At 52.2% G+C, this 26,963-nt stretch overlaps 11 protein-coding genes across 11 annotated transcripts; 5 read left to right on the forward strand and 6 right to left on the reverse strand.

The window, feature by feature from the left end:
- Positions 1–47: 47 nt before the first annotated feature.
- BD324DRAFT_644155 (MCM2/3/5 family-domain-containing protein) lies at positions 48–3,676 on the forward strand. Its single transcript, XM_022017586.1, has 10 exons — positions 48–208; positions 308–473; positions 526–1,322; positions 1,378–1,449; positions 1,487–2,271; positions 2,320–2,529; positions 2,586–2,861; positions 2,918–3,202; positions 3,250–3,342; positions 3,393–3,676. The coding sequence occupies exons 1-10, from the start codon at positions 100–102 to the stop codon at positions 3,585–3,587; spliced, it is 2,988 nt and encodes a 995-aa protein (XP_021874549.1). The 5' UTR covers positions 48–99; the 3' UTR covers positions 3,588–3,676.
- A 90-nt stretch (positions 3,677–3,766) lies between these two features.
- BD324DRAFT_25775 (hypothetical protein) lies at positions 3,767–4,790 on the forward strand. The gene is made up of 2 exons (XM_022012299.1): positions 3,767–4,272; positions 4,326–4,790. Exons 1-2 carry the CDS (start codon positions 3,990–3,992, stop codon positions 4,673–4,675), a joined length of 633 nt encoding a protein of 210 aa, XP_021874550.1. The 5' UTR covers positions 3,767–3,989; the 3' UTR covers positions 4,676–4,790.
- A 398-nt stretch (positions 4,791–5,188) lies between these two features.
- BD324DRAFT_612411 (putative subunit of the 26S proteasome) lies at positions 5,189–8,841 on the forward strand. The gene is made up of 12 exons (XM_022014385.1): positions 5,189–5,236; positions 5,294–5,411; positions 5,464–5,645; positions 5,693–5,805; positions 5,854–6,048; positions 6,097–6,360; positions 6,411–6,530; positions 6,576–6,981; positions 7,033–7,280; positions 7,329–7,604; positions 7,652–8,221; positions 8,271–8,841. The coding sequence occupies exons 1-12, from the start codon at positions 5,206–5,208 to the stop codon at positions 8,775–8,777; spliced, it is 3,030 nt and encodes a 1,009-aa protein (XP_021874551.1). The 5' UTR covers positions 5,189–5,205; the 3' UTR covers positions 8,778–8,841.
- Positions 8,842–14,970, reverse strand: BD324DRAFT_612413 (kinase-like domain-containing protein). The gene is made up of 26 exons (XM_022014386.1): positions 14,717–14,970; positions 14,534–14,665; positions 14,370–14,483; positions 13,721–14,332; positions 13,614–13,677; positions 13,410–13,563; positions 13,219–13,361; positions 13,027–13,170; positions 12,841–12,989; positions 12,727–12,793; positions 12,177–12,676; positions 12,013–12,127; positions 11,948–11,974; positions 11,867–11,907; positions 11,669–11,815; positions 11,357–11,630; positions 10,864–11,302; positions 10,670–10,809; positions 10,458–10,628; positions 10,246–10,409; positions 10,125–10,198; positions 9,987–10,076; positions 9,831–9,933; positions 9,619–9,779; positions 9,501–9,574; positions 8,842–9,459 (listed from the first exon to the last, which is right to left on the reverse strand). The coding sequence occupies exons 1-26, from the start codon at positions 14,912–14,914 to the stop codon at positions 8,924–8,926; spliced, it is 4,833 nt and encodes a 1,610-aa protein (XP_021874552.1). The 5' UTR covers positions 14,915–14,970; the 3' UTR covers positions 8,842–8,923.
- A 399-nt stretch (positions 14,971–15,369) lies between these two features.
- BD324DRAFT_647779 (hypothetical protein) lies at positions 15,370–16,136 on the reverse strand (the record flags this gene model as incomplete). The annotated part of the gene is made up of 2 exons (XM_022017715.1): positions 15,370–15,876; positions 15,930–16,136. 2 exons carry the CDS (start codon positions 16,134–16,136, stop codon positions 15,370–15,372), a joined length of 714 nt encoding a protein of 237 aa, XP_021874553.1.
- Positions 16,137–16,378: 242 nt separating this feature from the next.
- On the forward strand, positions 16,379–17,711 carry BD324DRAFT_612418 (HAD-like domain-containing protein). Its single transcript, XM_022014387.1, has 8 exons — positions 16,379–16,608; positions 16,650–16,686; positions 16,738–16,817; positions 16,868–16,993; positions 17,047–17,142; positions 17,183–17,245; positions 17,288–17,456; positions 17,496–17,711. Exons 1-8 carry the CDS (start codon positions 16,467–16,469, stop codon positions 17,695–17,697), a joined length of 915 nt encoding a protein of 304 aa, XP_021874554.1. The 5' UTR covers positions 16,379–16,466; the 3' UTR covers positions 17,698–17,711.
- Positions 17,712–18,038: 327 nt separating this feature from the next.
- BD324DRAFT_575252 (hypothetical protein) lies at positions 18,039–19,657 on the reverse strand (the record flags this gene model as incomplete). The annotated part of the gene is made up of 4 exons (XM_022013116.1): positions 18,039–18,212; positions 18,267–18,477; positions 18,520–19,200; positions 19,254–19,657. The coding sequence occupies 4 exons, from the start codon at positions 19,655–19,657 to the stop codon at positions 18,039–18,041; spliced, it is 1,470 nt and encodes a 489-aa protein (XP_021874555.1).
- A 683-nt stretch (positions 19,658–20,340) lies between these two features.
- Positions 20,341–21,856, forward strand: BD324DRAFT_612423 (putative NADH-cytochrome b5 reductase). Its single transcript, XM_022014388.1, has 8 exons — positions 20,341–20,617; positions 20,671–20,758; positions 20,803–20,959; positions 21,002–21,096; positions 21,147–21,292; positions 21,340–21,398; positions 21,458–21,621; positions 21,665–21,856. The coding sequence occupies exons 1-8, from the start codon at positions 20,521–20,523 to the stop codon at positions 21,738–21,740; spliced, it is 882 nt and encodes a 293-aa protein (XP_021874556.1). The 5' UTR covers positions 20,341–20,520; the 3' UTR covers positions 21,741–21,856.
- Positions 21,673–23,423, reverse strand: BD324DRAFT_26100 (hypothetical protein). The gene is made up of 4 exons (XM_022012312.1): positions 23,236–23,423; positions 23,103–23,180; positions 22,985–23,043; positions 21,673–22,935 (listed from the first exon to the last, which is right to left on the reverse strand). Exons 1-4 carry the CDS (start codon positions 23,250–23,252, stop codon positions 21,881–21,883), a joined length of 1,209 nt encoding a protein of 402 aa, XP_021874557.1. The 5' UTR covers positions 23,253–23,423; the 3' UTR covers positions 21,673–21,880.
- A 748-nt stretch (positions 23,424–24,171) lies between these two features.
- BD324DRAFT_574682 (hypothetical protein) lies at positions 24,172–26,341 on the reverse strand (the record flags this gene model as incomplete). Its single annotated transcript, XM_022013079.1, has 9 exons — positions 24,172–24,553; positions 24,614–24,692; positions 24,747–24,825; positions 24,880–24,989; positions 25,046–25,121; positions 25,173–25,541; positions 25,605–25,784; positions 25,848–26,069; positions 26,129–26,341. 9 exons carry the CDS (start codon positions 26,339–26,341, stop codon positions 24,172–24,174), a joined length of 1,710 nt encoding a protein of 569 aa, XP_021874558.1.
- A 209-nt stretch (positions 26,342–26,550) lies between these two features.
- On the reverse strand, positions 26,551–26,963 carry BD324DRAFT_612430 (hypothetical protein). Its single transcript, XM_022014389.1, has one exon. It carries the CDS (start codon positions 26,845–26,847, stop codon positions 26,656–26,658), a length of 192 nt encoding a protein of 63 aa, XP_021874559.1. The 5' UTR covers positions 26,848–26,963; the 3' UTR covers positions 26,551–26,655.

Raw genomic sequence — 26,963 nt, forward strand, 5'->3', positions numbered from 1 at the left:
AAGCGTCTACACGAGACGCGTCTCGAACATTAGATTTCCCCTCTTCCCTCTTCGTTCATACTCACTGCTTCAAGCTCACCTAGTCCTGCTGACACCATCATGTCCACTCCAAATCATCGCTCTTCTTCGCCGTTGCACTTCCCTACCTCTTCTGCAGGGGATACGCCAAGAGCCTCGTCGATTCGAAACGCTGCTGTGCGCGGCAATGGTGAGTTTCTTTGAGGCCTGATGTTAAGCGGTCTTCGAAGCCTTTTCGGCTGCTGGAACTACGTAACGCATGGCGAACTCCTTCGCTGACAGAATGTAGCTCCGGGCAGCTCATCCCCTCTGCACTTCCCGACGTCGTCCGCTGGTCGCCCGCCGTCTAGTGCCATTCGTCGTAGCGGTCTTGGATCCGAGGCCAGTGACCTGAGGACAGGGCAACGCAGTGCCCTCGGAAGAGTCAGAGAGGAGACTCCTCTGTTCTTTCCTGCGTGAGTGGAGCTGTACTTGTCTTTGCAGCGGTTCTGATGGATGGTACATCAGCTCGGCTGGATCGACACCTAGACGAACGAGACGAGGCGACATCCATTCTTCTTTTCCTCTCTCATCTCCTTCGCTTACCCGTCGTGCCGCTCAACAACAGCCTGTACAGGATTCGCTCTTCGCGGGCGCCTCTAACTCAGCCTACAATGATCCTTCTACTCCGGCGGCTAATGGTCATATTCCCTCTGGACCAACTTTGTCAGCTGTAGATGGAGATGGGTATATCGGTGACGATGGTGCGGAGAACAGCTTGGTCAAATATATTTGGGGTACGACCATCTCACTTCAGGAGTCTATGAACGATTTCAGGTCGTTCCTTCGAGGGTTCAAGATTAAATATCGCGCGGCTTATAACTCCAACACTGCGAAGGCTTTGATCGAGGATGGTGGGGTCGCTCCGCCTCCAATGCCATTGTACGATGGTCTCACCGCCGCCCAAGGTGAACAACTGCTTTACGAAAAATACCTGCGACAACTTCGAGAGACTGGTCAAAATATTCTCAACCTAGACTCCATCAACCTTCTTGCTTACCCACCTACGAAAAAATTGTATCACCAGCTCATCAACTATCCTCAAGAAGTTGTTCCCATCATGGATCAGGTCCTTAGGGATGTGATGATTGAGTCAGCCCAGGACGAGTTGGAGAGCCTGCAAGCAAAGGTCCAAGAGGGGTCAGCTTCTGAGTTGCAAATATCGGTGGTCGAGGAGGAAGTGAAAGAGATCGAGGGCAGAATCTTCAAGGTCAGACCATATGGAGGCGAGAAGACTATCAATATGAGGGATCTGAATCCTGGAGGTGAGTGTCGAGAGGTACTCTCCGACGCCAAAAACGACTAAAATTTCAACCTAAGATACCGACAAACTCGTCAGCGTGAAAGGCCTCGTCATTAGAGCCACACCCATCATTCCCGATATGGTCACAGGTCAGCACAGATTAGTTGCCGTGCTAAATGTCTTCAGCCTTCTTCCGATGCCTCATCTGCCAGCACACCGTTCCAGTGGAGATTGATCGAGGTCGCATCACGGAACCTGAAAGATGCCCGCGAGATGTCTGCAATTCGAAGGGCACCATGTCGCTCGTTCACAACAGATGCGAATTCACCGATAAACAAGTCATCCGTCTGCAAGAAACTCCAGATGCTGTACCTGACGGTCAGACGCCTCATACCGTCTCGCTCTGCGTCTACGACGAGCTTGTCGACCTCGTCAAGCCGGGTGACCGAGTTGTCATCACTGGTATTTTCCGTTCAATCCCGGTCCGCGTGAATCCCCGTCAACGGAGTATCAAGAGTCTTTTCAAGACTTATGTCGATGTCGTTCATGTGAAGCGAACCAACATTACGCGTATGGGATACGATGCGTCTACAAGAGGCGGAGAAGGCAAGCCTCCAGGTGTCGGGGTCGGCGGCGAAGACGACGAAGAGGAAGCTCTTGCTCGACCAAATGGGATGGACATTGACGAGGATGAGACTCAGGAGGAAAGCGCTTTCTCAGCCACCAAAGAGATGGAACAGAAACTTTTGGACCTGTCTCGCAACCCCGAAATCTACGACCTGTTGGCTCGCTCCATGGCCCCTTCGATCTGGGAAATGGACGATGTCAAAAAGGGCATTCTGCTTCAATTATTTGGAGGTACGAACAAGTCTATTGCTCGTGGAGGTGGTGGAGGCGGACCGAGATATCGAGGGGACATCAACGTTCTCATGGTTGGAGATCCTGGTACAGCAAAATCGCAGATCTTGCAGGTCAGTCGGTCGGAATCATAAAGAATAGCCTGACTGACAATCCGACAGTATGTTCATAAGATTGCACCAAGAGGCGTCTATACCTCGGGCAAAGGATCATCAGCAGTTGGACTGACGGCGTACGTCACTCGAGATCCAGATTCCAAGCAGTTGGTCCTTGAGAGTGGTGCTTTGGTCCTCTCAGACGGGGGTGTGTGTTGCATCGATGAATTCGACAAAATGTCAGATGCGACGAGGAGTGTGTTGCACGAAGTCATGGTATGTTGAATCCCGCTTGAAATCTTATTTGAGCGGGTCTAATCCGTTTCTCACAGGAACAACAAACCGTTTCCATCGCTAAAGCTGGAATCATCACCACACTCAATGCTCGGACGTCTATCCTTGCCGCCGCCAATCCCATTAACTCGCGCTATGACCCGAAGCTCCCCATCCCGCAGAACATCGACCTACCACCGACTCTTATCTCACGATTCGACCTCTTGTACCTTGTCCTCGACAAGGTCGATGAATTGAACGATCGAAGAATGGCAAAGCATCTTGTGGGACTGTACCTCGAGGACAGACCAGACACTGGTGGACACGACATCCTTGTGAGTGCATGATCAACGTGTGCTGTGCAGAGGACCGCAGCTGAAGCCAACGCCAGCCTGTGGAGACCCTGACAGCCTACATCACCTATGCTCGAGGCAAGATCCAACCTCAACTCACAGAAGACGCGTCCAATGCTCTGGTCACGGCTTATGTGGACATGCGCAAAGCCGGTATCGATTCGCGAACCCAAGAGAAGCGTATCACCGCAACGACTAGACAGCTGGAATCCATGATCCGACTCAGTGAGGCACATGCTCGCATGAGATTCTCCGAGAGAGTGGAGCTGGCCGACGTGCAGGAGGCGCAGAGATTGATCAAAGCTGCCCTCAGGGAGAGCGCGGTGAGCTAGTCCCTGTAGTTCCAATTTCATTCGCTGACAGATTGTAGACCGATCCTTTGACTGGACAAATCGATCTCGACCTCATCAACACCGGGGCAGGTTCTACGACTCGTCGTATCCGAGGTGATCTGAAACAAGAGGTGCGGTTTATGCCTCCTCACAGACTGAGTTAGCTGATGTTTCGTTGCAGATCCTTTCACTCGTCGACGCCGGGGGCCGGACTGGCCTACGATGGACAGCTGCTATTCGAGCTTTGGAACAGCAAGCTTCGGTTCCTGTCGACCATGCCGAGTTTGCGGAAGTCGTCAGGGCACTGGTTGACGAGGGTGTATTAAAGATCGTTGGCGAGAGGGAAAGGCGGACTATTAGACGGCTCGCAGATTAGGAACTCGGTCAGCTTTAGTCAAGGTACTTGGAGGGTTTAATGACAGGAGGTAATTGGGCATTGAGACATGTATCTTTGTTAATGGTGAATCTTGACTGCATTTGGTCTGGCCTGACGCTCGGCCTGCTTGAGTCCGCATTTTCTACCCCCCTCCCCCCCTTGTCTCGAAGTCACGCTCAAGCTCAAGGGAAGTCCTAGAACATTCATTACTGTGACGCGCTTTGATGGAGTTAGGCAATACTATCCCTGAATGATGAAAGCTATTCATCCCTCCTTTCACAGCGCGAAACATTTTGCCACCATTGCGGTGAATCGACAACACTACATCCTTCGCTCCACATCACTCGTCAATTGCTCTCGATTCACGACATACGGGAAGGATCGTCCGCTACAGCTTCAAACATGACAAGCATTCACAGGCTCCCAGGTGCTTTTGACCACTGTCTGCACCCGGCAGACGGAATCCAGGGAGGCTATGGTTCACAGTCATTGTGCAATCAATCCTGGCGGAGGGGAAGCGATAACAGCATCGTCGGCGGTAGCATTTCCCGAGACGCATGCGCTCAAGATCTCCTGTGGAATCTGTCGAGCGCCTTTGCAGATTTGCCAGAGGTAGACCGAAGAGCATTCGAGAATGATGTCGCCTACTCTTTCGGTCTTGGCTCTCAAGATCTATCTTCTTTCGGTGAGCTAGAAGGCCATGGGGGAGCGATTCATGCTTTGCTGATCTCAGTCCAGTCCATCCAACTGTGACCGGTCGAACGCAGGAACAGGTCCCATCGACAGATCATAGACGTCGAAGCACGACGCTGTCTGCTACAGCCAATGCCCCAAAACTTGAACCTACACAGCCATGGTACTTGTCTCAACAAGAGACACTGCCTGAAGACGCCTGGCTACGTAATGGCAGACTCAAATCGAGATACGTCAGCGACATATCAAGTAGACAAGCGTTTGACCCATATTCAAGCGCTGCACTTGCGTCTGGACACAGTTACACGTCGAACGTGCTGCCTGATCGATGCTTCGATCAGGAGGGGAACTTGAGACCTGGCTTTGCTGAGGCTATTGGGAATAGGGGAGCCTAAGCCTCACACGACCAAGATACCCATCGACTTTGCCATCTGACTGTGGCGGCGCCACCTGTTCTCATATCTTTGTTATGGTATTTTGCTCTTCATGCGGGATCGACGTAGGTCATGCAATGTAGATCTGGACAGCACTTTGTGCCTCTCTGTCGGTAAAAGATTCGGAAACGCTTATCATTCTCGTGGAAACATTGCAAAACTCAGCCCCGAGCACTCGGTCACTTAGGATCGTCTCCAAGAGTCTGGCTGAAACGCACAATTCGAGCTTTGCCGACGACTTCAGATGTTTCTATTGGAGGTAGACCCTTCGTCAGCCTGACATAGAGCCTTCACCGCCTTCTGGTAGCGACCTTGTCGAGCAGCATTGCAGCTTGAACAATACAGTATGTACAAGAAGGTAGCTGATCCTACGCAAGCTTATCAAAAACTACCCGGTCGAAGTGACGTGTAATTCAAGCCGGAGCCAGCGCGTATGCAGACGAGTTTGGTTGACTGATTCATCATCCTTGCTATTGATCACTTGGTACATCATGCCCGTAGCAACAGTGACGACTAGTGCTGGTGAGATGATCGCAATCATGTCTTTTTCAGGGCTGACGTATCATGCTCCCCCCTCAGCTGGATCCTTGCACTTGTTGGAAGATGAGGACCAAGATGTCCGAGTGTATGCTCTCAACCACTTGCTGGCGATCGTACCTCAGTTCTGGGCGGAGATTTCTGACAAATTGAGCCTCATGTGAGTGTCGAGTCACTCCCGTAGAACGCCAGTCGCTCATGTCTTCCCGCAGCGAGAGACTGGCGGATGAGTTAGCCCCCGAGCTGCCCCCAGACAGTCGCGACAAGGCCGCTCTGCTCGTATCAAAGGTCTACTTTTACATCGGAGAGCTGGATGAAGCTGTCGAGTTCGCGTTGAGGGCCCATCACTACTTTGAGAGGGAGCCAGAGGGCGAGTACAAGGAGACTATCATTTGTGCGTGCTTCCGCGTCTTAACCTATAGCATCTTCTGACAATAACAGCTGGATGTCTGGATCGAGCGATCAGAGAAACGGAATGGGGCAAACCGCTGGATCCCAAGCTGCAATCTGTTGTCGATAGAGTGCTTAGGAGTGGCGGCGAGAACGGGAAGCTTGTGAGGACTTCCAGCTTGCAAGAGACAACAATGTTGACCGCTTCTCAGGTCATGGGATTAGCATTGTCATTGAGACGGCTCGATCTGGTCGAAATGATCTTTCTGAGCTCTCGCGCGTCATCTAGCGGTGCTACATCATCCTCTAGGCCTCTGCACGACGAGACTCTGCTCCGATACGTTCTCCATGAAGTCCTCAGTGGCCACGGGGGCTCGCAGGAGCTGCCAAAGGCTTTCGTCACCGAGGTGAGTCAGCTCGCCATTCGATGGGATACAACTGACTGGTTCTTTCAGCTCTTCACTTTGCTTCTGCGCCTTTTTAATCTCAACCCCAAGCCCGACTACAACTCTATCACTGCCCTTTGGGTTCAATCCGATTCGTCCGACGCCTGTGGAGAGGCGCTGGCCAACTTGTTAAAAGATGGACAAGTACTCGAGGCGTATCAGATCGGCTTCGATGTGGCAGAGGTCGCGACACAGGCTTTCGTTGAAGCAGTCCGATCTCGTTTACAGGCTGCCGGACTTGGCCCAGACCCAAAGGAGGGAGAGGAAGAAGATGTGAGTTTTCTATTTGGAAGGGAGAAAGCAAGCCGACAGGTTTCGTGTAGCTCGAAGCGCCACAGGTCATCCTCAACGACATTCTGCGTGGAGTCAAAAGCGCCGAGCTTTTCCTCAACTTCCTCAGCAAGAACAACAAGACTGACATGTCAATTCTCAAAGTCACCAAGGTAGGCTATTCTAATCTGACCGGAAGATCGCTGATTGTCCCACAGGACTCACTTGAGGACCGCTACTCTATATACCATTCTGCCATTACCTTCACCAACGCTTTTGCCAATTGCGGGACCACATCCGACAAGTTCCTTAGAGAAAACCTCGATTGGCTGGGTCGAGCGAGCAATTGGGCAAAATTCTCCACAACCGCTGCGTTGGGTGTCATTCACCGAGGATCCTGGGTCAACGGCCTCCGAGTTGTGAAGCCGTATCTCCCCGGCGGTGCTTCGCCGAATCTTTACAGCGAAGCCGGAGCGTTGTTCGCCCTTGGACTAATTTACGCGGGACGCAGGGAAGGATGTGAAGATGAGCTGAAGAGGGGTCTCGCCGAGGGCAACGATCCGATTGTGCAGCATGGCGCTGCTTTAGGTCTAGGCGTCTCTGCTCTGGCGACCGCCGATGAAGGTCAGTGAAGGCATCATGCCGGGATTGGCTCCAATTGACTGCCTCGAGCAGAACTCTATGAAGAGATCCGATCTGCCCTGTTCCAAGACAATGCGACTACAGGAGAGGCCGCTGGATACGCCATGGGTTTGATCATGCTCGGGACGGAATCAGAGAAAGCTCTAGAAGAGATGACTGCCTATGCCAGAGAAACCCAGCACGAGAAGATCATTCGAAGTCTTGCAATCGGTCGTGCATTTGTCATGTACGGTGCCAAGGAGCGAGCCTCCAAGCTCATTGCAGCTTTGAGTGACGAAAAGGTGAGTACATCCGCTCATTCAACAGCAGGGGCACTGATCACACGCCAGGACGCTATCATGCGATATGGTGGCATGTTCATGATCGCTTTGGCATACGTCGGCACAGGTGACAACGCCGCTACCAAACTTCTCCTCCATTATGCGGTTTCCGATGTCAACGACGATGTCAGACGTGCTGCAGTCACAGGTCTTGGCTTCGTGCTTTTCCGTAATTACACTCAGGTCCCACGCGTGGTCCAGCTCTTAGCAGAGAGCTACAACCCACATGTTAGACATGGCGCTACTATTGCTCTGGGTATCTCATGTGCTGGCACTGGGTGGGAGGTCAGTGTTGCTTCCCCCGTCTCTGACCTGTGCTGATTGACCCTCAGACTGCCGTAGACCTCCTCGAACCCTTGACCAAAGATCCCGTCGACTTTGTGCGACAGGGCGCTTTCATTGCCCTGGCCATGATTCTAATGCAGCAATCCGAGGCTCAGTCCAGCAAAGTGGCCAGCATCCGTCAGATCTTCAGCAAAGTAGTCTCCAACAAGCGAGAAGATCCCATGGCTCGATTCGGAGCGTCTCTGGCGCAAGGCATTATCGATGCGGGTGGACGTAACATGAATCTCTCACTCGCTACTCGAGCTGGAACTTTGAACATGAACGCCATCGTCGGTCTCACACTTTTTGTCCAATTCTGGTACTGGTTTCCTCTCGCTCATGGACTCGGTCTCGCTCTTTCTCCCACGGCCATTATTGCCGTCGACGAAAAGCTCCGCGTGCCCAAGCTCGACTTCACCTGCCACGCCAAGCCGAGCACTTTTGCCTATCCAAGCGAGGTCAAGAAGGAGGTTGAGAAGAAGGAGACGAAAGCCAAGCCAGCGATGTTGAGTACAACTGCGAAGGCGAGAGCGCGTGAGAAGACCAAGAAGGAGGAGAAGGGTGAATCGATGGAGACAGTACGTCAAACTTGCCGTTCACAGGACATGAGCTAAAACCTCTTTGCAGGATGAAAAGGATGTCTCTGCAGATAAACTGGAAGGCTCATCCTCTGGTGTCCCCAACGGCACTCAGTCTACCCCAGCCAAGCCTCGCAAACCCGCCGAGCCGTCGTCATTCACCATCGGCAATATGACCCGAGTAACCCCGGTTCAGCAGTCGACCATCTCGTTGCCTGAGACTGGACGGTATGTTCCCATTCGGGCCATCGGTGGGCCGTCAGAAGTGCCAACTCGAGGGAGCAAAAAGCTTCAGAACTCTCATGCTGCGAGCTCGAAGCGCGATTACAGCGCGAAGAGCGGAAGTATCGTCCTGTTGAGAGACACTAAGCCCGAAGAGGACGGATCCTACATCGAATTGGACAAGAATCTGTGGCCTGACGTCCAGTCTGAGCCTGAGGAAGCGCCGATGCCACAGGAATCCGGCTTGCCCGTCGATGCTTCGGTCGTAGGACGCGATTTGCCTGGAGGAGAGGCTGAACCTCCAGCGCCATTCGAGTATCCTTTTGATGACTAGACTAAATGAAATTGGTGTCTGGCAAGGCCTGACGCGCTGGAATGCATTGAAGCATGTGATACATTTGCGACAAAAGTTATGAGATGGGTTTATGCGTCGTTTCGTCACTTCAAGTTTGGCTGCAGTAGGAAGCCCTGTAGCGATGGTCAGAGACCGTACCGCGCGCCATGCAGACCACCGACCTTATTATCCCGAACACCAAATAGCCACAACCAGCCGTCTCCCTCACTCTTACTCTTGATGTCGACTATCGCATCTCTGATGCTCTCCACATATCGCCTGTCCGCAGTGGAGAATGGGGCTAGAAGTGTACGCCAGGCCTCTTCATCCGACAACCAGGACGATTCCAGAGCCATCTGAGCAAGAATGGACGGAGCCAAATCCACGCCTACAATTGGCAATGTCGACCGAGTAGACTCTGCAAATTCAGAAGCTTTGTCATAGTAGACGGTCTTGGTGACGTGCCGGTGTTTTCGGACAGGTCGACCTTTGGTCCCTTTTGCGCTATTTGGCTCGGGCGGAAGAACAAGGCGGATATCGATATCACTGCTGCGCGTGTCGACCGCGAGTGCTGCAGCTTGTAGAGAGGGCATAGAGCCCTCTGCGGACGCATAAGTCGCATCGATCCTTCGTTGCTCGGCTATCGCTAGGCGGAGATACACGCAAAGTTCAGCGCGGAGTACTGCAATTGTCAGCGGCGTGACGTTCAATTGGGGAACGCACCTTCTTCTTCGGTGCGCTTGAGAATCGAGCGTACTTTGAGAGTAGGACGATTTGCGCGCGGTATGACGAGATACCTGAAGGACTCAGATCGCCTCCTGTCAAGCAAGTCACAACTTACAGCGTGCTCTGTTCGTAGCACTCTGTCGCAACTTCGTCCAAAGATCGGTCGTCGTCATACTGCAAATCTGCTCGAACTCCTGCTCGCCAAAGCTCCCCAATGATCGACAGGCGGGTGGCGAGGTCCACTTGAGTGACAGCAGCGAGGTAGACATCGCATCGCTAAGATGCGTGAGTGGATGCCGCTCATTTTTGTGGGACAGCCAGACTCACTGATGGACTCCAGAATCCGAATGATCGCTCATTCTCCTTTTCCTTGTTCATGAGTCTCTCGGACAGAGAGCTCTCGTAGACTCTGACCATCCGGGCAAGTTGACTATGGAGGGTGACTCTCAGCGATGGACCCGGATCGAAGAGTCGCCAACTCACTCGACTGCTATCGACATGCCCACACCATAGACCTTCCTTGACTGCATCTGCTGTGCCGGCTCTTTGAAATGCTCAAGAAGACAGTCATACCTGATGGATAAAAGTGAGCTAGATGATTACAGCCAGGCCACTCCTCACCTTCCACCAAACGCCATGACCTCTCGTTGTTTACCTCGCCGAACGCACTCAAACATGAAACCGCCGCGAAAGAACTGAGATTCGATGAACAGCTGCCCAATGGTGCCTGAGAGGGACTGACCTCTGCATTTCTTGCCAGCGTAGGTCGGAATACGATCTTCCTGGATACGCCACATGCCCTAGCTAGCCGGATTATTGTCGCCATATTGTCGAAGACTGGAGACAGTTTCCTTTTTCCAGAGCTGAATAGGCCTTCCAGTCTCCCTCTGACAGTATCAAAGTCCTCTGAAGGTTGAATCAAAACTTACTCGTGAGTAGTCATGAGGGGCTTACCGGCGATGCAGCATTGCTCTAGATCATCTAAAATCGGCTTTGAAAGTCCAACGACGCCGCTAAATAGCATTCGCGATTGAGCAGATCCAACACCAGGGCCAATCGACTTGAAGGCTTTTAATACTTGAAATCGAAGACGGTCAGGCACAGTCGCCAAGATGGTTGAGAGCACTGAGAAAACCGTCAACAGGGAGTATTCATCGAATACTCACCACTCTCATGATTGATGTGGAACTCGTAGTCGACAGGTGTGGATGCTCGGATGCCCTGGAATTCCGATATTACCTTGTCAACGACCTCGAGCAGTTCGGCTTCTGCCACCGCTGATTTCAGGGGCGAGACAATGTCAAAGCTGTGGAGTCTTAAGCGTCATTCTAAGACTTCGTGTGGGCGCGTGTTCACTCACGTAAGATCTCCTGTCGCTCTGGGCTGCCCTCCGGCCGGATGATCAGTGTATTTATGACCGACGTGATATCTCTTGATTCGCTCAATGCGCCTTCTAGTGGCCGTGCGCGCCATGGATAGCAGCTCGGACGACGGCAGCTGCACGAGCTTTCCACCTTGATCTAGCATGCGAACCGGAGAAAGATCAGGGAATGCCGACAAAAGGGTGGTTTCGGGCATCAGGAGTGGCAGGTATGTTTCCACTGCGCCATGCCGCTCGAACAGCTCGACTAGTCTTTGAATGACGACCGTTAGCCAGACCTGCAGTTCATCGTCTACATCGTTGTCGAACGTGTAGTCATCCAGGCGGTTGTCTACGGAGACCGAATACGCATGGTTATGCGGATCAAACAGCGCCCTCAAGAGCGACGAGTATTCGGTAGACCGAGGGTTCGTCAGCTCTGAGGCGAGCATCAGCACAAGCTTAACGGTCGATTCATCCTCCGTGGGCTCACCGGCAATAGCGGCGACATAGAACTCCTTCTGCTTCTCAGGCGATGGGAGCAGTGAACTCGACAAAAGCTGAGTCGCCTTTGGTCTCGCTTCCGGCTCATGCCTCAGCAGACCCTTTATAATCTCCTTCTGTGAGGTTCGGGCAGCTTCTGGCCAGGCAGAAGGGAACACAATCGCCTCTTTCCGAAGTGCCTGAAGCATCTGGACGCGTTCCATCCCAGTCTTGAATCTGAAGCACATCTCAAAAAAGATGATGCCGAGGGAGTACATATCGGCCTGTAGCGCTTTAGACACTAAGGCACTGTCTCGCTTACCTTTTCATTATACATTCGTGAAATAGCGACCTCGGGTGCGATATATAGGCTGGTTCCAATGTTCGAAGTCCGCTCTGCGTCGTCGTTGCCACTTTGATGGCTTGGATGCAAGCCAGATTGGGCGTCGACAGCGGCCAGCTCAGTAGTCTGCCTTTGTCAACCTGGACATGCTGCGTCCGAGCCAATGGCGTCACTCACTGAGAGACCAAAATCTGCTATCTTCACATTGCCAGTAGCGTCTGCCCACGTCAGCGCAGGGTCAAATCTCGCTCTCTGTACCTAGTAGAATATTCGACGGCTTCAAGTCTACGATGATCAGCGAGACTTGAAACCAGATCTCTCACCTCTGTGGACTATTCCCAGACCATGCATGTGAGCCAAAGCCTGAAGAATCTGAACGAAAAGCCGCCAGAGCTCGTCGTCCCCCAGGCCTTGATTGATCGCCTCACGAAGGGTTTGCTATGCCCGGCATGAGCTCAGTGCGCATAAAGAATATCCAGGTCCTCACTTTCTCTACGAACTCCATTTGGATGTAAAGGATACGCTGTACGCCTGAATCACCTTCGGTAGTTTCCGTCACCGACACGGATGGACCTGGTCCGATTCTAACCGGGGACATGGGCGAGACATCTGCCGCTCGGACGGAGGTGGCATTTGTCGTTTCTTCAGATGATGTCGATTCGTCTGAAGGATCGTCCTCATCATCTTCGTCTTCCCCAGAATTGGCGAAACGGATCCGAGGAAACGAAGCGCTTCGTGAGTGATCATTCCGGGAGAAAGACAAGTCGTTGAAATTCGGCGGAGCGTATATATCAGAATCCGACTCAGTTGTCGTGCTTCCAGAATTCACGGCAGGTTCGACCACTGGCGTTGCCGGGCGCGATGGTGCAATATCCTCAAGCCAGCATCCATAGTACCGGACAATGTGTTGATGAGACACTTTAGAAAGGTTGTTGACTTCTCGATATACCTTCTGCTCATTGTCGTCCGGTCGCAGTTTCACCTTCTCTGATGGGGAGTAGTCAAAGACCGTCCTGGCTACGCTGCTTATGACTCACTGATAGCGTACGATCTACCATCCAATTTGTTTCGAGCTTTGACCACTTCGCCAAAGCCTCCTTTGCCCTAAGTCTGATCAGACTCAGATGCACTTGGACAGTCTTGCAACGAACCAGGAATTCGACTTCTTCGAAATCTGCACGATATCGAGACAAATGAGGCGTTTTCATCATCGACGTGTTGGGAAAGTACGATCCCATCAAGCGTGTTGGGGAAGAGCCCAGGCCATCGATGGGTCGCGGTGACGCGATTGATTGCGAGGCTAGCAATATCAGTCTGACTTAGGACTATCGGCTCACAATTTGGCCAGTGGACAGCCTTTCTGATTGTCATCTCGGAGCTCTGAGATCTGACTAGAGCCTCTTCTGCCGTGTACCTCTTCTTATTATTCGGGTGCAAAAGTCCCGACAGGAGATCTATCATGTTGTCTGAAAGTTCTGGAACTACATACCAGTCAGTTGGTACCATCGAGGTCCATGCAAACGACTCACCGCTCTGCAATAGAATTGGTAGATTGGGGTATTTGCCGAGGGAGGCTTGACCGAATATAAGCTGGACAAGGAGCACACCAGCATGCCACATGTCTCTTTTAGCGGAGTAAGTATAAGGGGAGTCGATCTCATCCGGAGAAAGCCTTCAAGGGATATTAGCAAGGTATGGAAGCCGGCAGATGAGGACTTACCAAGAATCAGGAACTGAATCCTCGAAGTTCTTCAGAAAGCGGTTGGATCTATGAAGATCCGCAATTCGGCGAGCATAGCCTGTGCCTGACAACTTGACGACAGCGCCACTAGAGGCAGGGCTGTGACAGAGAATCACGCTTTCAAGGTCCAGTTCTGTGCCTCGAGGTGAGCGGAGACACGAGGCGGCTAGGCCCGACGCTCACGTTTCTGAGTGATTCCCGTGGCGTGAATCTCCATAAGGCCCCTCATTATCTGCATGATATACTCCTGGACGATGTCAAAAATCATAACCAGCCGTATTTGAACTCACGCGAGCCATAGTTTCCCCGAACCCGTCCGATGGCGTCCATCTACTCAACTTCCCGCCATCACCAAAATGCTCGACCAACACCATCAGTCTCTCCCAGCCCTTGGGGCTGACATCTCTATGACTTCCGTACACCTTCAGAACATTGTCCGATTGGACTTCGGTGAGCTTCTGAATCTCGCCGACTAGACTATCGATCTTCTTCTTGCCCAGAGCGGAAGAATAATACGGTCTCGAGAAATCGATGACTTGCACTTGCAGTCGCGGGGCATTGGCACGAACAAACGTTGTGGAGACTGAGTCAGGCTCGGCATTGTATGAAGTCCAGGTGAGGTCCCTTTGTCCACCAAAGAGTAGCCAAGAACGATATGAGCCGTCATAGCCATTCACTTTCATTGGCGAGTTCAGAATCAGTTCCCTGATTTCAAGCTCGCCATCTGCCATGGTGGCCAGAGCTGCTTGACGTTGCCTCTCAGCCTCTTCAAGAGCTACTTGCTGAGCCCGTTCCTGCTTCTGAGAAGTATTGATTTGAATCCTCTCAGTGAGCCTGCGATTCTCCTCCTCTTGAAATGCTTGCTGTCTCTCCAGCGCGGCTTGGCGTTGAGCTTCCTCTTCCTGAGATATCTGAGTTTGACCAACGCTAACGACCTACCGCTCGTTTCGTCTCCTCTCTTCTTGCGAGCTCAGCCATCAGGTTCGGCGCCTCCCCAGGTTTGGGTAGAGGTAAATGGTTATTGCTGATCCATTCAATAGCGGTATCCGCGAGCTGCACAGGAATTCAACTGGAATCACCAGCCCGCTGTAGCTGAGACTCACCTCGTATATCATCATGTCTCCGACCCGTGCCTTTGCGGTATCGGACAGTAATTTGGACAGAATGTGTACATGATTCGCAGACAGGAAGACCGGGTGTAGGAGAGTGATGGGAGGAGGTTGCTGAGGATATTTCTGCGGGAACTCTCAGATTCATCACGGTCCATCACAAGATTCAAGACTCACCTTCGTCAATTTCCCCCTCATGACCACGCTGACTCGTTCAGCGTCGTCCCTGCCTCTGAGTGTCACCTCCCACCACCCTCCCTCTGCTTCTGTTCCCCATGCTGTTTTTGTAGCTGGAATGTCGTGCCAGTCATCCGCGAAAGTAGCTCGAAGGGCTTCGAGCTCCTCTTCGTGGATGAGCCTATTAGGCTCGGTCATTCCACATATTGTACTCGAGATCCATATTCAGTGAATGATATGTATAGAGTTGTCAACAGAGCATACAGCAATTCCGAATTCGAAATCTCCTTCCGAGATCCTGCAAATTTCAGGCGAATGGCCTTGGCATCAGTTTCGTGGCGACCCCTGATCCAGCTCGACAGATAGTGATGTATAGCACATGCATGCACGACACCATGTAGGGTTCCGCCCGGTATAAACCTCTTATCCATGGTTATTTGCGGTCTCGTACATGAGCCTCGCCGGGTCTTTCTCAGTCCTGCCTAGAACTAGCCCTTTGTCTCTAGCCTTGATGTGGCAAATGACCTCTCTCTTCTAGGAGCGCACAGAGACCAAGAATTCAAGGGGGGAATGAAGATTGAATCTTCGAATGGAGCGCCAATACGGTGATACATGAAAACGGGCTCCTACCGAGACACTACAACATACCTTGCTCATTCGCCGAGCAACATTCCCTCGGCAGCCAGATCAGCCCAAGTCTTGGGACCTGACGAGATGCTGAATTGAGGAAGGGCAGGCGACCACGGGGGAGCCTCGACAGCTTTTTGCGAAGGGCCTTCGGTCATGATCTTTGCGATACGTGCTACCTTTGCCTTTTCATCCTGTCCCTTCATCTCTAGCTGATCTTCCTGTCCCTTCACCTCTAGCTGATCTTCATGCTCTCCTGCATTCGCGGCCCCGTGGTCCGCCCTGCTCTCCTGCTTGATGTTCTCAGGTAGCAAAGGTGCTGCCGTGGGAACCTTCGAATCGATATGAAAGACCATCAATTTCTCCGGCTGGGCAGGTGGCTCCCAGGTCGTCGGCAAGCTAACAGTCTGAGTTCGGAACGGAATACCCCTGGTATGTTTGGCCGTATCTTTGATTCGAGGTCGGAAGATGATGCTTTCGGCGGGGACTTTGCTCAACGAGGGGCACTCGCGCTGGACGAATTTGACTGTGTCCTGTCGACATCGTTGTCAGCTCTCTCGCCCTGTCAGTAGGATGCTGAGCTTACCTCTACATTGCTATGGAGAGGACCAATGAAAGCATCTCTCTTGTCAGCCGGCAGATACTTGACCAACTTGACGGGACCGTCAATGCGAAGCTCGTCGAGGGGAGGGAGTCCACTTGTGTCAATGTCTGGATCGATCGGGGACGACGCTAAGACATCGTCGCCGAAGAAGAGGCGACCAGATGGCGGGCTGAGTATTGCGGCTGCCATCTTATGAGAAACGAGCAATCTTCCGTGACAAGGAAGGGCGACTGTTTCTAGTCTATTCGTCGTTTTGCCTTTATGATCTTAAAATAGTGATATGAATGACACTATGCACACAAAGGAGCCTCTCCAATCCGTCTCATTCGCTGCATGACCCCTAGCCTTGTATAAGGATCATGGCTTCAAAGGATCGGTGGCACTCAGTTTCAAATGCCACATTCGATTATCCGTTTTGCACTGAACCGAAAAGTCGGAGACGCAGATCGTCAGAGTCACCTCCAAGGGCATGTTGACATCCTCAGGCGGAGGTCTGTGGATGATCAAGGAAATCACACAATGAGCATCACTTTGAGGGGCTCGTTACGATTGAGGGCTGTGTCTCTCAAGTTATCATATCATATCGTTCCTCGACGGCCCATGGCCTCATCCTCCAGCACAGCTGCCGGACCGGTCCGGCTAGTCCTGTTCGATATCTTTGGTGCGTTTCACACAATCTATGGAGTATTGATTAGTGCTCAGATACGCTATGCACGCCTCGTATGCCAATTTATGAGCAGTGAGACGTGCCTGGCCGCTCTCTTCACCTTCCTGAACTGTTAACTCGCAGATATCATGAGGAAGTCCTAAAGACGTCATTACACTCGAGCTCCATATCACCCGAGAGCATAAGACAGGGATTCAAGATAGGTGAGCGACGACCGATGCCTTGGTAGGCCAGGGTCTGAGCTTTGGCCTAGCGTATAAAGAGATGAACCAAATCTGGCCGCTGTACGGGAAACACACCGATCCTCCAACTGCACCGGAGGACTGGTGGGCGGAATTGATACGGAGATGTATGGTACATGCCGGCGGCGACGAGCAAGGTAAGTAGGTAAGGACCGAATGCGATATTAGAAAAGTGCTGATCACTTGCCAGAGGTACTGCAGGTGATGCCTCGCTTAGGCCCAGCTCTACTTGAGCGTTTCGAAAGTGATGAAGGGTATGAACCATTCCCGGAAGCCCTTACAACTCGTACGAGAAACGGTCTTGACCGAAGCTGAAGTTATGACAGTGGTCAGATTAAGACGAAAGGGCGTCAAGGTTTCTCTAGTGTCCAATGCTGATCCTCGCATACGTGAGCAGGCAGCATTGACCAGACTTGCTCATGTCTCCTCAGTGAAGACACTTGACGCCCTGAGCATCACCCATCTCTTGTCTTACCCTCCCACTCTCTCATGGGATGTGGAATTGTCGAAGCCCGATCCAGCAATATTCCAGAAAGCCTGCGAATCTTGCGGCGAGAGCGTAGGAGAGGGAGTAATCATGGTTGGAGACGAGCTCAAAGCGTGCGTCCGCAGCTTTGCGTCTTCCTGACAACTTCTCAGGGACTACCGCGGGGCAATAAATGCTGGACTGGAGGCCAGACTCATACGGCGGCCGGGCGAGTGGAGTGATGGAGCAGTACGAGCGCCAGAGGAAGATTTGCAAGGCGTACACGTCATACGAGATCTCGACGAGGTCGTCCAGGAGGTTGACCGCCGTAATCTTACACAAAACCCCGGCCGTCCGCCCGACAAACCTGCATGAGCAGGACGTGCCGAATGTAGTTCATTCATGCATTACAAGATGGCTCTAAATGTCTAACAACTACCTCAGATGTCACAAGATCGCATTACAATAGAGATAAAGTTCCGTTCGGTAACAGCTGAATCGGATCGAGGTAATCTAGTGATGTACCGTTGGCCATGTACTGAAGGTTGTTAGCGATCGCGTTGGACGAGATACACCGCCAACACTTACCGCGAGGCGTACAAAGTGATCTATACCTGGGGCGAGCTTGAGCGGGTCCAGGGAATAGGAGCCTAAGGCGTGGGTCAGTTTGATTGTAGGGATAGCCGAGAGAGAGAGAGAGAGGGAGAGAGAGAGAGCTATTCACTGCTTGAATTGACGATTGCTCGGAGTATGTCATCGACCATGACAGCCACTCCAGTATATCCCATTTCAGTCAAATTCTGAGTGATTGGCTCCCAGGATATATCCGTGATTGTACTGGTGTTCAGTGGGAAGGGCACATAGGTTCCCGTATTGGCATCGCCAATGAGCTGATAGAGCTATCAGTCGTTGTATAGATCTAGCCGGGAGCAGATCTCTCTCACCGAAGTCGTCTGCTGAAGGATACTTGCCCAGCCCCACCTGCCTACACCGTCGAGGAAGAGGCCGAGGATGAAGGCTTGACCAAAGAGACTGACTCGATTCGGTAGAGAGAGCACAGGGATGGCTGCGAGGCAGTACAGGTAATGATGAATGCGGAGTGTATATCCAGGTATGAAAGCGAGAATAAGCAGGATCGGGGCGAGTGGCAGATATCTAAAATACACGTATCAGCCTAGGCTTCTCTGCGACTCTCACCTGATGAGATAGTACTGCAATAATCCGTACCTCCGCATCTGCCACGCTTGAATGAGAACCACGATCAGGACCACGATAAGGATCAAGACGAGCGCGATGACGCCGTCGGCCGATAGTCCTCCATAGCCTAAACGTGAGATTGGCAGTTTTGCAAAGATTGTAGAACTTTCCAACCCAATCCAATACCCAGCGCCTTGCCAGATGGTAGTGTCCAGAGGTAAATCTCTGAAAGCGGTCAAAGTGCGTTGAAAAGCGACCCGATATGCCCAATAAGCAGTAAGGAGAACCAATGGTATCCCGCCTGCGACCCAGCCCCAATCAGGTGGGAATGACGCTGGATCTGAGATCAGAGTAAGTTGGAACCATCCGAGGACGACAAGTATGGAGAAGAGTATGGGGGGCGAAGGACGTAAGAATAATGTGACAATGGCGAGACAAAGAGCATTGACTGTGCTGATAATTGGATGGAGATCCAGATTCCCGTTCAATGGTGCAGACACCAGTCGATAGGCACCGGGATATTTTGGTTCGAATCCGACTGACTGGATTCCATGAGCTTTACTCGAGGTGAAGTCAGAATGACCCCAGATGAAAGGCAAAGGTTTGACAGTGATGACACCTCCCAAGGTCGGTGAGACTAGACCAGCATGGATTGCCGAAGGGCATACCCAAGAATCAGCCCTAAACAGGGATTCAGCTAGATTCCAAGTCATGGAAGCGGTGACATGACTGACCTATAAATAGAGTCGTTTCCTCCAATGACAAGGGGAATGCCGTCCACAGAGACGCCCCCGACCCATCGAGGATTGCCCAGTGGAACTCCTTGACAACCACCTAGACATCTATAAGTACCCTCTTCCAACTGGTCCAAGCAGGCAAAACCATCGATTCCACAGGTATCCGGTGGCCAATCCGCCCAAACAGCCGCATCACAGGAAATCACCCCGATATTACCCACATAGTATTGTTGCCGGATGAGGAGGATGAACGCCATACACCAGAGAGCCAAGAAAGGATAGAGCAGCCAGGTTGGACAGAATCGTTTGGAAAATGCACGTAAACGGTCATCGAGTGGTAGGTGCCAAGAGCGACGAGGTAAGGCGAGGTGGATCGAAAAGGATGGATCTGGCTGGATCATGTCCGAATCCGGTACTGCTGTAGAGGGCCCCAGTATCCATCTTACGGCTCGGATTGATCTCGACACTAGCGGCAACGATGTTATCCGCCTTGCGATGCGCTTTCGTCGCCTGTGTGATGTCAGAATCGAAGAGGATCGTGACGAGGAAGGGCCAGAGACGTCTGGAAGATCGGGGACATTCGCCAGTTCTTCATCTGGCTGAGTGAGATCCTTGTATGACTCTTCCCTGAGTATATCTGGCTCCTCCGTCGCGTTCGCCGTCTCCAACACCATCGTGAGCTGAATCTATGGCGAGAGCATGCCCGCGCGTGGGGGCAAGGGGGAGGAGCCGGGAAGGGATTGGCAACTCCTCCTTTGGAGAGTCGACCCTGTCTCCGATGGAGAATGGAGTACGTGAGTAGTCGAGATGCCGGCAGCTATTCAGCGATAGCGATCAGTCCAGACAAGACAGGCGTCCCACGATACCTCTTTGAATCGAAGTGTATGATCACAAAACAGCCTGTCCCGTCAGTTGGGTCAGCTAGAGATCTCATGTTCGGCCACCGCCGCCATAGCAAAGACGTGTGGTCAAGGTCTAGGAACAGAGGGGGAATAATGCAAGTACTACATGTGCTCGAGTGCTACAGATCTGCGCCAGGCGGGTGACGTAGCAATGCGAATCGCTTCGAGACTCATGCCCAATTCTTTGAGTCTCCACACTTGAACAACCCAATTTGCGAGATTTCTGCTCGCTGCTCGCTGCCTGCCACCCGTCAATCTGCGGGGCTCCGACAGATTTCAGTTCCCCAAAAATGTCCATTACCATTGACGTGGCTCAGCCTTTTTGTTGGCCTTTCAGCATTGTGTAGAGCCCGAGTAAAGCCATGGACAAGATCATGGAAACGCTGGAGAAGTATCCCAAGGAGCTAGGAGCAGCCATCGTGCTGCTGTCGATGGTAGTCGTCCTCGTCACGAGGTCTCGTGAGTAGCGCACGATTGAAATGAACGCAGTGGATTTACTGAGCGTGTGTCAGTCTCAGCACCTCGTCAGGTCCTCGATCCTGTCGAGTGGAAGTCGTTCACTCTCGAGGGGAAAGATAAGCTTTCTCACAACACTGCGAGGTGAGCTCCGTTTCAACTATCCGGATTGCTCACAGGACTACCAGGTATCGATTTGCCTTGCCTAGGCCAACAGACTCGTTGGGATTGCCGGTTGGACAACATATTTCTGTGATGGCTGAGATTGACGGCAAGCAAATCACGAGATCATACACGCCAGTCACGCTCGATGAGGACAAGGGTCATTTCGACCTGGTCGTAAAGGTGAGGTCGTTAACGGCAAGCAAGTCGCTGACCGGCGCTCAGACTTACGAGAAGGGTAACATTTCTCGGTACCTCTCTCTCTTGACTATCGGCCAACAAGTGAAGATCAAGGGACCAAAGGGAAAGTTCAAGTACGAGTAGGTACACAGGCATCGCTCCTATCTTGTGCTATCTGACGATAACATAGCCGACATGTGGCTCCGCATCTGGTGATGATTGCCGGTGGAACCGGGTTAACGCCAATGTACCAAATCTTGAAGACCGCCTTGAAAGACCCACAGGACAGGACAAAAATCTCTCTGATCTACGCCAACGTCGAGGAGGATGATATCTGTGCGCGATGCCGATGTCTCACATCATCAGAAGCTGACGTATCTCAGTGCTCAGAGAAGATTTGGAAAAGCTGCGAGATGAATCCAAGGGAAGATTTGAGCTCATGGTGCGTGACTTGAAGCAACGCATCAGCGAAAGTGCACCTATCTCACTCATGTCTTCCAGTACGTCCTCAACAACCCGCCTCAAGGATGGACAGGGGGCGTAGGCTTTGTGACGAAGGAGATGATCGAAAAGTGCATGCCAGAAGGAGGAGTCGGATCACCTGAGCATGGAGTTGGACACAAGGTCCTCATGTGCGGCCCGCCTCCCATGATGAACGCGATGAAGTGAGTACACGGCTTGACAAAGAATCTAGCTCATGGCTCGCAGGGCTCATTTGAAAGAGATTGGATATCCAGCACCGAGAACGGTCTCAAAACTTGAAGACCAGGTTTTCCTGTTTTAGCGATCGAGGTTCGTTTCGCCAACCTCCTGCATCATTCAATCACGAATGGAACATATGTAGATGCGACCATGGCCAGACGACGGAGTCATGGACATCATGCACGATAATATTCACTGTAAGGACGCACCAGTGGTCCTCATTCACCTACGTCTTCCCTTCTTTGGCCTCTGAGAATGGCTTGGAGCAGGAGGTGATGTGCCAAACGCTCGCCTATTCCCCGTCCCTAGTGTTTCACCGATCATTGACCCTCCTCGCCCAGCTTCTGTGGCGGGATATCGGCTATCAGGACTCATTTGCGTGGCATCTCCTGTCAATAGGCTAGTATTGGTGAACCTTGTGGCACCTGTCTGTGGTTCGTATAATGACGGCAGGGTCTGGACATCTGAAGCTGAGAACGGACGTGGCTGAGAGAAATCTGTTGAAAGTGGGGCGTTAGGGCCACTTCCACCCGCCCAAGCACCCCTGTTGCTTTCTTGATGATCCTCGCCTTCCAGCGGATCGTCATCGTATTGCGACTCATGGACCAGTAGTCGTCCGTCGGTGCTATATCCTGGGGTTGGTATCGGAGATTGATGGATTTCTAAAAGGACCTGCCGAGCTGACATTCCACTCTGACCACTGAGACTGTCGTCACTATCTGCTTTCCTCGCTCGCATCCGGTCTTGAGTGGTGGTGTATCTCCAGTCGTCGATTGATGGAGCCTTCGGTGCAGGTCGAGGTGATCGGAAAGACTTTGGATCATTCATGAGCTCCGTAACTCTTTTTGCGTCTTTTTCCTTCTCTGATCTGTCCAAGAAGCCAGCTGCGCCGAAGAAGGTGAGGAGACTCTGACCGCGAGAAGACGACGTCTTTGGTGGCGCATACCGAATAACCAAATCCTCTTTGTCCCGTTGACGTTTCTGACGGACGTGTCTGCGCCAAAGGAAGAAGATGAGGATTACGGCGAGGATACCGCCCACCACGCCACCAATGATGGATCCCCACTTTGTCCTGCTTGACGGTGCGTCATTCGAAGCGTCTGTAGCAGAGGCAGAAGGCGAAGAAGAGCGTGTGAGGGAACTTGGAGACGTAGAGGTCGGTGTGCGTGTCACTGTCGCGGGAGGGAATGATCGAGAAAGGGTAGTGGTTCCCGTCGGAGTACTCGAGATGAATAAAGTGGCGGACGACGAAGCGGGAGCTGCGGCCCACTGTTCCCCTGCAGGGATTTGAGAATGCTTCGGAGCGAGAGGGCGAATCTAACTCACCGCTCCATGGCTTCCAGGCATACAGTGGGATCTGCTGAACAGCCTCGGCGAAACCTGGCCTTTCATTCAATCTCTGTCAGACCAACAACCAGGCATCTAAACCCTCGAGCTCACATACCCGTCGAAAGTGTATTCATCACACTGAGAGCTGAAGTCTCGTTCGTCCGGCCACGTACTGACATTTCCAAGTTGACACCTGAAGGTCGAGAGAGTTCAATACCGATCTCCGTTCCCATGGATTTGAGACATACCACATACAACCAGCCATCAAGGCATAGCTGATGACATTGCACTGACATATTGTGCCTCCTTCTGGCTTTGCATAACCGAAAGAAGGGTCGAGAAGGGGCGGGACGTTGATATAGGAAGTAGGTGGGATACAAAGGGATTGTATACGGGACCACACAAGACTGAATAATGGCTTCAGCTCAGGGCTATGTAACGAGGGGAAAGAGGTGTCCGACTGACCAGGGTGACTCATTATTCTCATTGAAGAGCCAGGACGTCGTACTGTCCAGCGGACATGTAGCGTTGGTAGTCTGCGCCGTCGACGATGTCACACCGACAATGAGGAGGATATTCGCGAGTCTTGTGGCGTCCTTGTAGGGCCGAGGAAGCCAAGAGCGCGACTTCATCCCCATCGCAACATATCCGCTGTAAAGCTGCCTCGAAAGAGATACGATAAGGCTTCAGCCTCGGCTTGTCATCAGTCAAGATTGATTCGGGAAGCTTGTTCTGTCGAGCGACGGAGGTCAATAGAATTCGCGAAGCTCGATCTGTACCAATTGAGGAAAGAACAGCTTTTATCCCATCTTCAATACGTTTGTCGACCAATAAAGCGAGAGATCAGCGAGCGTCAATGCCTAGTTTCCTTTGATCTGAATTGAGGGGAATAAACTCTCTTGGCTTTTTGGCGAGTCCTTTGTTCTGCGTCAGAGGGTGAGTTATACCGCCCAGTGTTCAAATTCTTGTGATTTGGCTTGTCGTTCGCAGATCAGCACTGGAGGTGAAGGTCATGGAACCCGTTGAGAACGCAGTCAGTGTCTGATGCCGAGTCCGACACGAATGGCCTGAGGAAACTTGTCGGGGGTTTCCATCCTTTGCATCCGCACGTCACGTCACGTATTGTACCACTGTCCACCGTCCACCGCCTCCTCCTCCTCCTACTACCCGTATCGCTTCACCGCTTATCCGACACCGTCATTTCCAACCCATCCTCTCTGAGGAGGTTTCTTGACATCTTGGAAGACTTTGTCCACTGCAGTCGTATCGTACTGCTGTGCCATGCCATTATCGCCTCCATCCCTTGCTTCTGAGAGCTCTTTGACTTCTCGATCGAGGACACGGCGTTGGGCTTGAGCTCTCACACCAGCTTCTTCGACCTGCTTAGCGAGGATTTCGCCGGCAAACCCGTGTCGCGTTACGAGCTCGGCAGTGTCCATGGGTGTGAAGTCGGCGTAGGATTCTTCGAGCGTTCGCAGAACGACGTCGAGGTTGTGAGGAAGGTACTTGATAATGGGAGATCCTCCAGTGGCCAGAGGAAATTTGGTGTGCTTAATGATGTATTCCCTGAGATAACGACATTGGCGAATTGTTCGCGGACGAGGAGGGGGGTCCCTAGAGACTCACTTTGTGAAGTTCCAGTGTCGGTTTCGGAACTCTCTGTTCTGCTCAACGAGGAGAATGTACAGAGCTGTCAACCTGTCAACTGGGACTCAAAGTATCGTTGCCTCAAGCTCACCCTTTGCTTTGGCACTGCCACTCTTACGCATGGCAAAGTCTCGAACACCTGCGTCCTGAGCTCGGAATTCAAGGGTGTTGACGTAGTCTCGCTGGCTTGCCTAGAATCGCGTTTGAGCATCTGCAGTTGACGAGACAGTGTAACATTGACTCACAGGTCGGTACTTTCGGAACTCTCTGAGTTGCTCTGTCAAAGGGTTCTTGGGGAAGTTTTTGACAATCTCGAGCAAGTTGTCATTAAGGGGAATAATGTTGTCGTTGGCACCTGGGAGCCGCGGCCGATCAGCCGATGTTTTCACGAATGGCGAAAGGTCTACTCACCACTTTCACCGCGGTACCATTGGGGCTCTTCACTGACGCCTTCGTAGACGACACCCTCAGGGAACATTGGGTTTCCCTGTTCAACCATGTAAATTGACGGTGACCGGAGGCTGCGGGGCCCACTCACTTTCTTTGGCGCAGTTCCATAAATGAAGGTTCGGAACTTCATATAATCGCCATTCTTCGATCGGCCCCACATGGTGTCCATAGATCGGTTGATCTTTTGGTATCCTCCCAAAAGGCGTTCAAAGGCGTTCTCAAAGCCCTTGACATCATCGGCATGAATGGCAGCGAGAGCATCCTCGGTGGCAGAAATGAGAATATTGGTAAAGGCCACCATTTCCACGTGAACAAGGATGAACCCTCGTTCGGAACCCTGAGCATCTTCGAATGCGCGGATGAGTTCGAGATTGTCAAAAGACAATCGACCGGCTGGTCCTTTGAAATTAGGGTCTTTGACTTTCCAGTTCTGGAGAGCGTAGGAGGATGCGTATTCCTAAGAAGAGAGGGCCGAGGAGTGTTAGAACTTGTCATTTGGTAGCATTTGACAGACGCTCACCATGAATGGGAAGTGACCAAGGTTCTCAGCGAGTTGAGTGATGGGAACTGCCAATTGAGCAGGGAGAACCTTGCGTCCAGGAACGTATTTTCCAGTCTTTCGATAAGCCTGATCGGTAGGTTCAAGCAAGTAGCTAGAGACGGCGAAACAGTAGTCTCGGAAGAGGGCGGCGATTAGGTGCTTGTTCTGAGAGAACGAATTCATTTAGCTGGAATCAACGCAGGGGTCGCGGTGTCACCTCACGTTGCGACCCTGAGGATCCGCGAGAAGATCTTTGACAGCTTTCATCTCAGGTCCATCGACCTTGAGTTCCGATTCGACGGCATCTCCGAATTGGCCCAGGGCAAGGAGACCAGGAGCTCGCTCTGCATTCGGGTCAGAGGACTTGGCAGGCTGATGAATGGTCATTCGGTCAAGCAACGAGTCCAGGTTCTTGAATTGAGGGGGCAAATTGACCATCGGGTCCTGTGTGAAGAGAGGCAGATCAGCAAGAGGTGTCTTGTCGACGACAGACAGACACTCACCTGCCTAGGGAGGAATCCACGCTCTCGACTGACCACAAACGGTGGGAGAGCTTCGATACCTTGCTTGTCACCATTCCGAACCACCTCTAGATCTTCAAGAACATGAGGGTTCGAGGCGAAGATGGGCGCCTTGGAGACACTGGCAAACAGTCTCTGCTGCTGCCCGTGTGTCGTGCTGCTGGCACGCGCAGTGACTCTTGAGAGAGTCAGCATTGGTGATTGATGAGTTAGTCTGGTCGTTATCAGCAGAGAAGTGCTGAGAGATGTGAGAAAGAAGAAGGAGAAGGAGACCCCGAGGTGGGCTTGGACTTTTGCTTCAGGGGCGCAGGGGAGACACGCGAAGAGGGAATGTTGGCCCCGCCCGTTTGAATTTTAGTCACCGTAGCCGTAACCGTGAAGGTACATGATCACGCGCATCTCCGCATCGCATACGTACGACTCGCTCTCAATGCATCTCCTCTGCGTCTGCTTGGATGCCTGAGCTCCCTGTCGCTGGGGGACTCTCCTTCCCGTGCGAGTACCCATAGCTATGCTGACCAGGTACAATGGGCAATGAAAATCAAGATTGAGCGATCGGGCGGAACTTGGGAGAGAGCATTTTTACTCAACATGGGGCTTGCAGATGCTCTCTTCTCTCTCCCTTTTTGCAGAGGCGGCGCTCTCATATGCGAATGACAACTTGGCGCCCTTGCGGCCGAGAGAGCACAACAGGTATTCATGCATAACTACCTAGAGGATCTGGCTTCGATTGGCAGGCTGAGCCAAGGGGAACGGCAACCTCCACCGGGTCTGTCAAAATTTCAAGCTTGGGATCATGACAATCTATGATTTCTGC

The sequence above is a fragment of the Kockovaella imperatae genome, assembly GCF_002102565.1.
Source record: "Kockovaella imperatae strain NRRL Y-17943 chromosome Unknown BD324scaffold_1, whole genome shotgun sequence".
Taxonomy (NCBI): Eukaryota; Fungi; Basidiomycota; class Tremellomycetes; order Tremellales; family Cuniculitremaceae; genus Kockovaella; species Kockovaella imperatae.

What these genes read in the sequence shown, in the direction of transcription:
- BD324DRAFT_612423 (XM_022014388.1), top strand. Translation starts at nt 20,521, where the DNA reads ATGGACAAGATCATGGAAACGCTGGAGAAGTATCCCAAGGAGCTAGGA. An exon ending in CGTCCTCGTCACGAGGTCTC is followed by an intron (nt 20,618 to 20,670) that starts GTGAGTAGCGCA and finishes AGCGTGTGTCAG; the next exon opens with TCTCAGCACCTCGTCAGGTC. An exon ending in CCCATGATGAACGCGATGAA is followed by an intron (nt 21,622 to 21,664) that starts GTGAGTACACGG and finishes CATGGCTCGCAG; the next exon opens with GGCTCATTTGAAAGAGATTG.
- BD324DRAFT_644155 (XM_022017586.1), top strand. Translation starts at nt 100, where the DNA reads ATGTCCACTCCAAATCATCGCTCTTCTTCGCCGTTGCACTTCCCTACC. An exon ending in CATTCCCGATATGGTCACAG is followed by an intron (nt 1,450 to 1,486) that starts GTCAGCACAGAT and finishes AAATGTCTTCAG; the next exon opens with CCTTCTTCCGATGCCTCATC. An exon ending in CAAAATCGCAGATCTTGCAG is followed by an intron (nt 2,272 to 2,319) that starts GTCAGTCGGTCG and finishes ACAATCCGACAG; the next exon opens with TATGTTCATAAGATTGCACC.
- BD324DRAFT_26100 (XM_022012312.1), bottom strand. An exon ending in GATGAATACACTTTCGACGG is followed by an intron (nt 23,044 to 23,102) that starts GTATGTGAGCTC and finishes ATTGAATGAAAG; the next exon opens with GCCAGGTTTCGCCGAGGCTG. An exon ending in TGCCTGGAAGCCATGGAGCG is followed by an intron (nt 22,936 to 22,984) that starts GTGAGTTAGATT and finishes AAATCCCTGCAG; the next exon opens with GGGAACAGTGGGCCGCAGCT.
- BD324DRAFT_612411 (XM_022014385.1), top strand. Translation starts at nt 5,206, where the DNA reads ATGCCCGTAGCAACAGTGACGACTAGTGCTG. An exon ending in AGGAGGGAGAGGAAGAAGAT is followed by an intron (nt 6,361 to 6,410) that starts GTGAGTTTTCTA and finishes GGTTTCGTGTAG; the next exon opens with CTCGAAGCGCCACAGGTCAT. An exon ending in CAATTCTCAAAGTCACCAAG is followed by an intron (nt 6,531 to 6,575) that starts GTAGGCTATTCT and finishes ATTGTCCCACAG; the next exon opens with GACTCACTTGAGGACCGCTA.
- BD324DRAFT_25775 (XM_022012299.1), top strand. Translation starts at nt 3,990, where the DNA reads ATGACAAGCATTCACAGGCTCCCAGGTGCTTTTGACCACTGTCTGCAC. An exon ending in TCAAGATCTATCTTCTTTCG is followed by an intron (nt 4,273 to 4,325) that starts GTGAGCTAGAAG and finishes ATCTCAGTCCAG; the next exon opens with TCCATCCAACTGTGACCGGT.
- BD324DRAFT_612418 (XM_022014387.1), top strand. Translation starts at nt 16,467, where the DNA reads ATGAGCATCACTTTGAGGGGCTCGTTACGATTGAGGGCTGTGTCTCTC. An exon ending in AGTCCTGTTCGATATCTTTG is followed by an intron (nt 16,609 to 16,649) that starts GTGCGTTTCACA and finishes ATTAGTGCTCAG; the next exon opens with ATACGCTATGCACGCCTCGT. An exon ending in GTTGGAGACGAGCTCAAAGC is followed by an intron (nt 17,457 to 17,495) that starts GTGCGTCCGCAG and finishes ACAACTTCTCAG; the next exon opens with GGACTACCGCGGGGCAATAA.
- BD324DRAFT_612413 (XM_022014386.1), bottom strand. Translation starts at nt 14,914, where the DNA reads ATGACCGAGCCTAATAGGCTCATCCACGAAGAGGAGCTCGAAGCCCTT. An exon ending in GCCGTCGAATATTCTACTAG is followed by an intron (nt 11,908 to 11,947) that starts GTACAGAGAGCG and finishes TGACGTGGGCAG; the next exon opens with ACGCTACTGGCAATGTGAAG. An exon ending in TGCTACGAACAGAGCACGCT is followed by an intron (nt 9,575 to 9,618) that starts GTAAGTTGTGAC and finishes TGAGTCCTTCAG; the next exon opens with GTATCTCGTCATACCGCGCG.
- BD324DRAFT_612430 (XM_022014389.1), bottom strand. Translation starts at nt 26,847, where the DNA reads ATGAATACCTGTTGTGCTCTCTCGGCCGCAAGGGCGCCAAGTTGTCAT.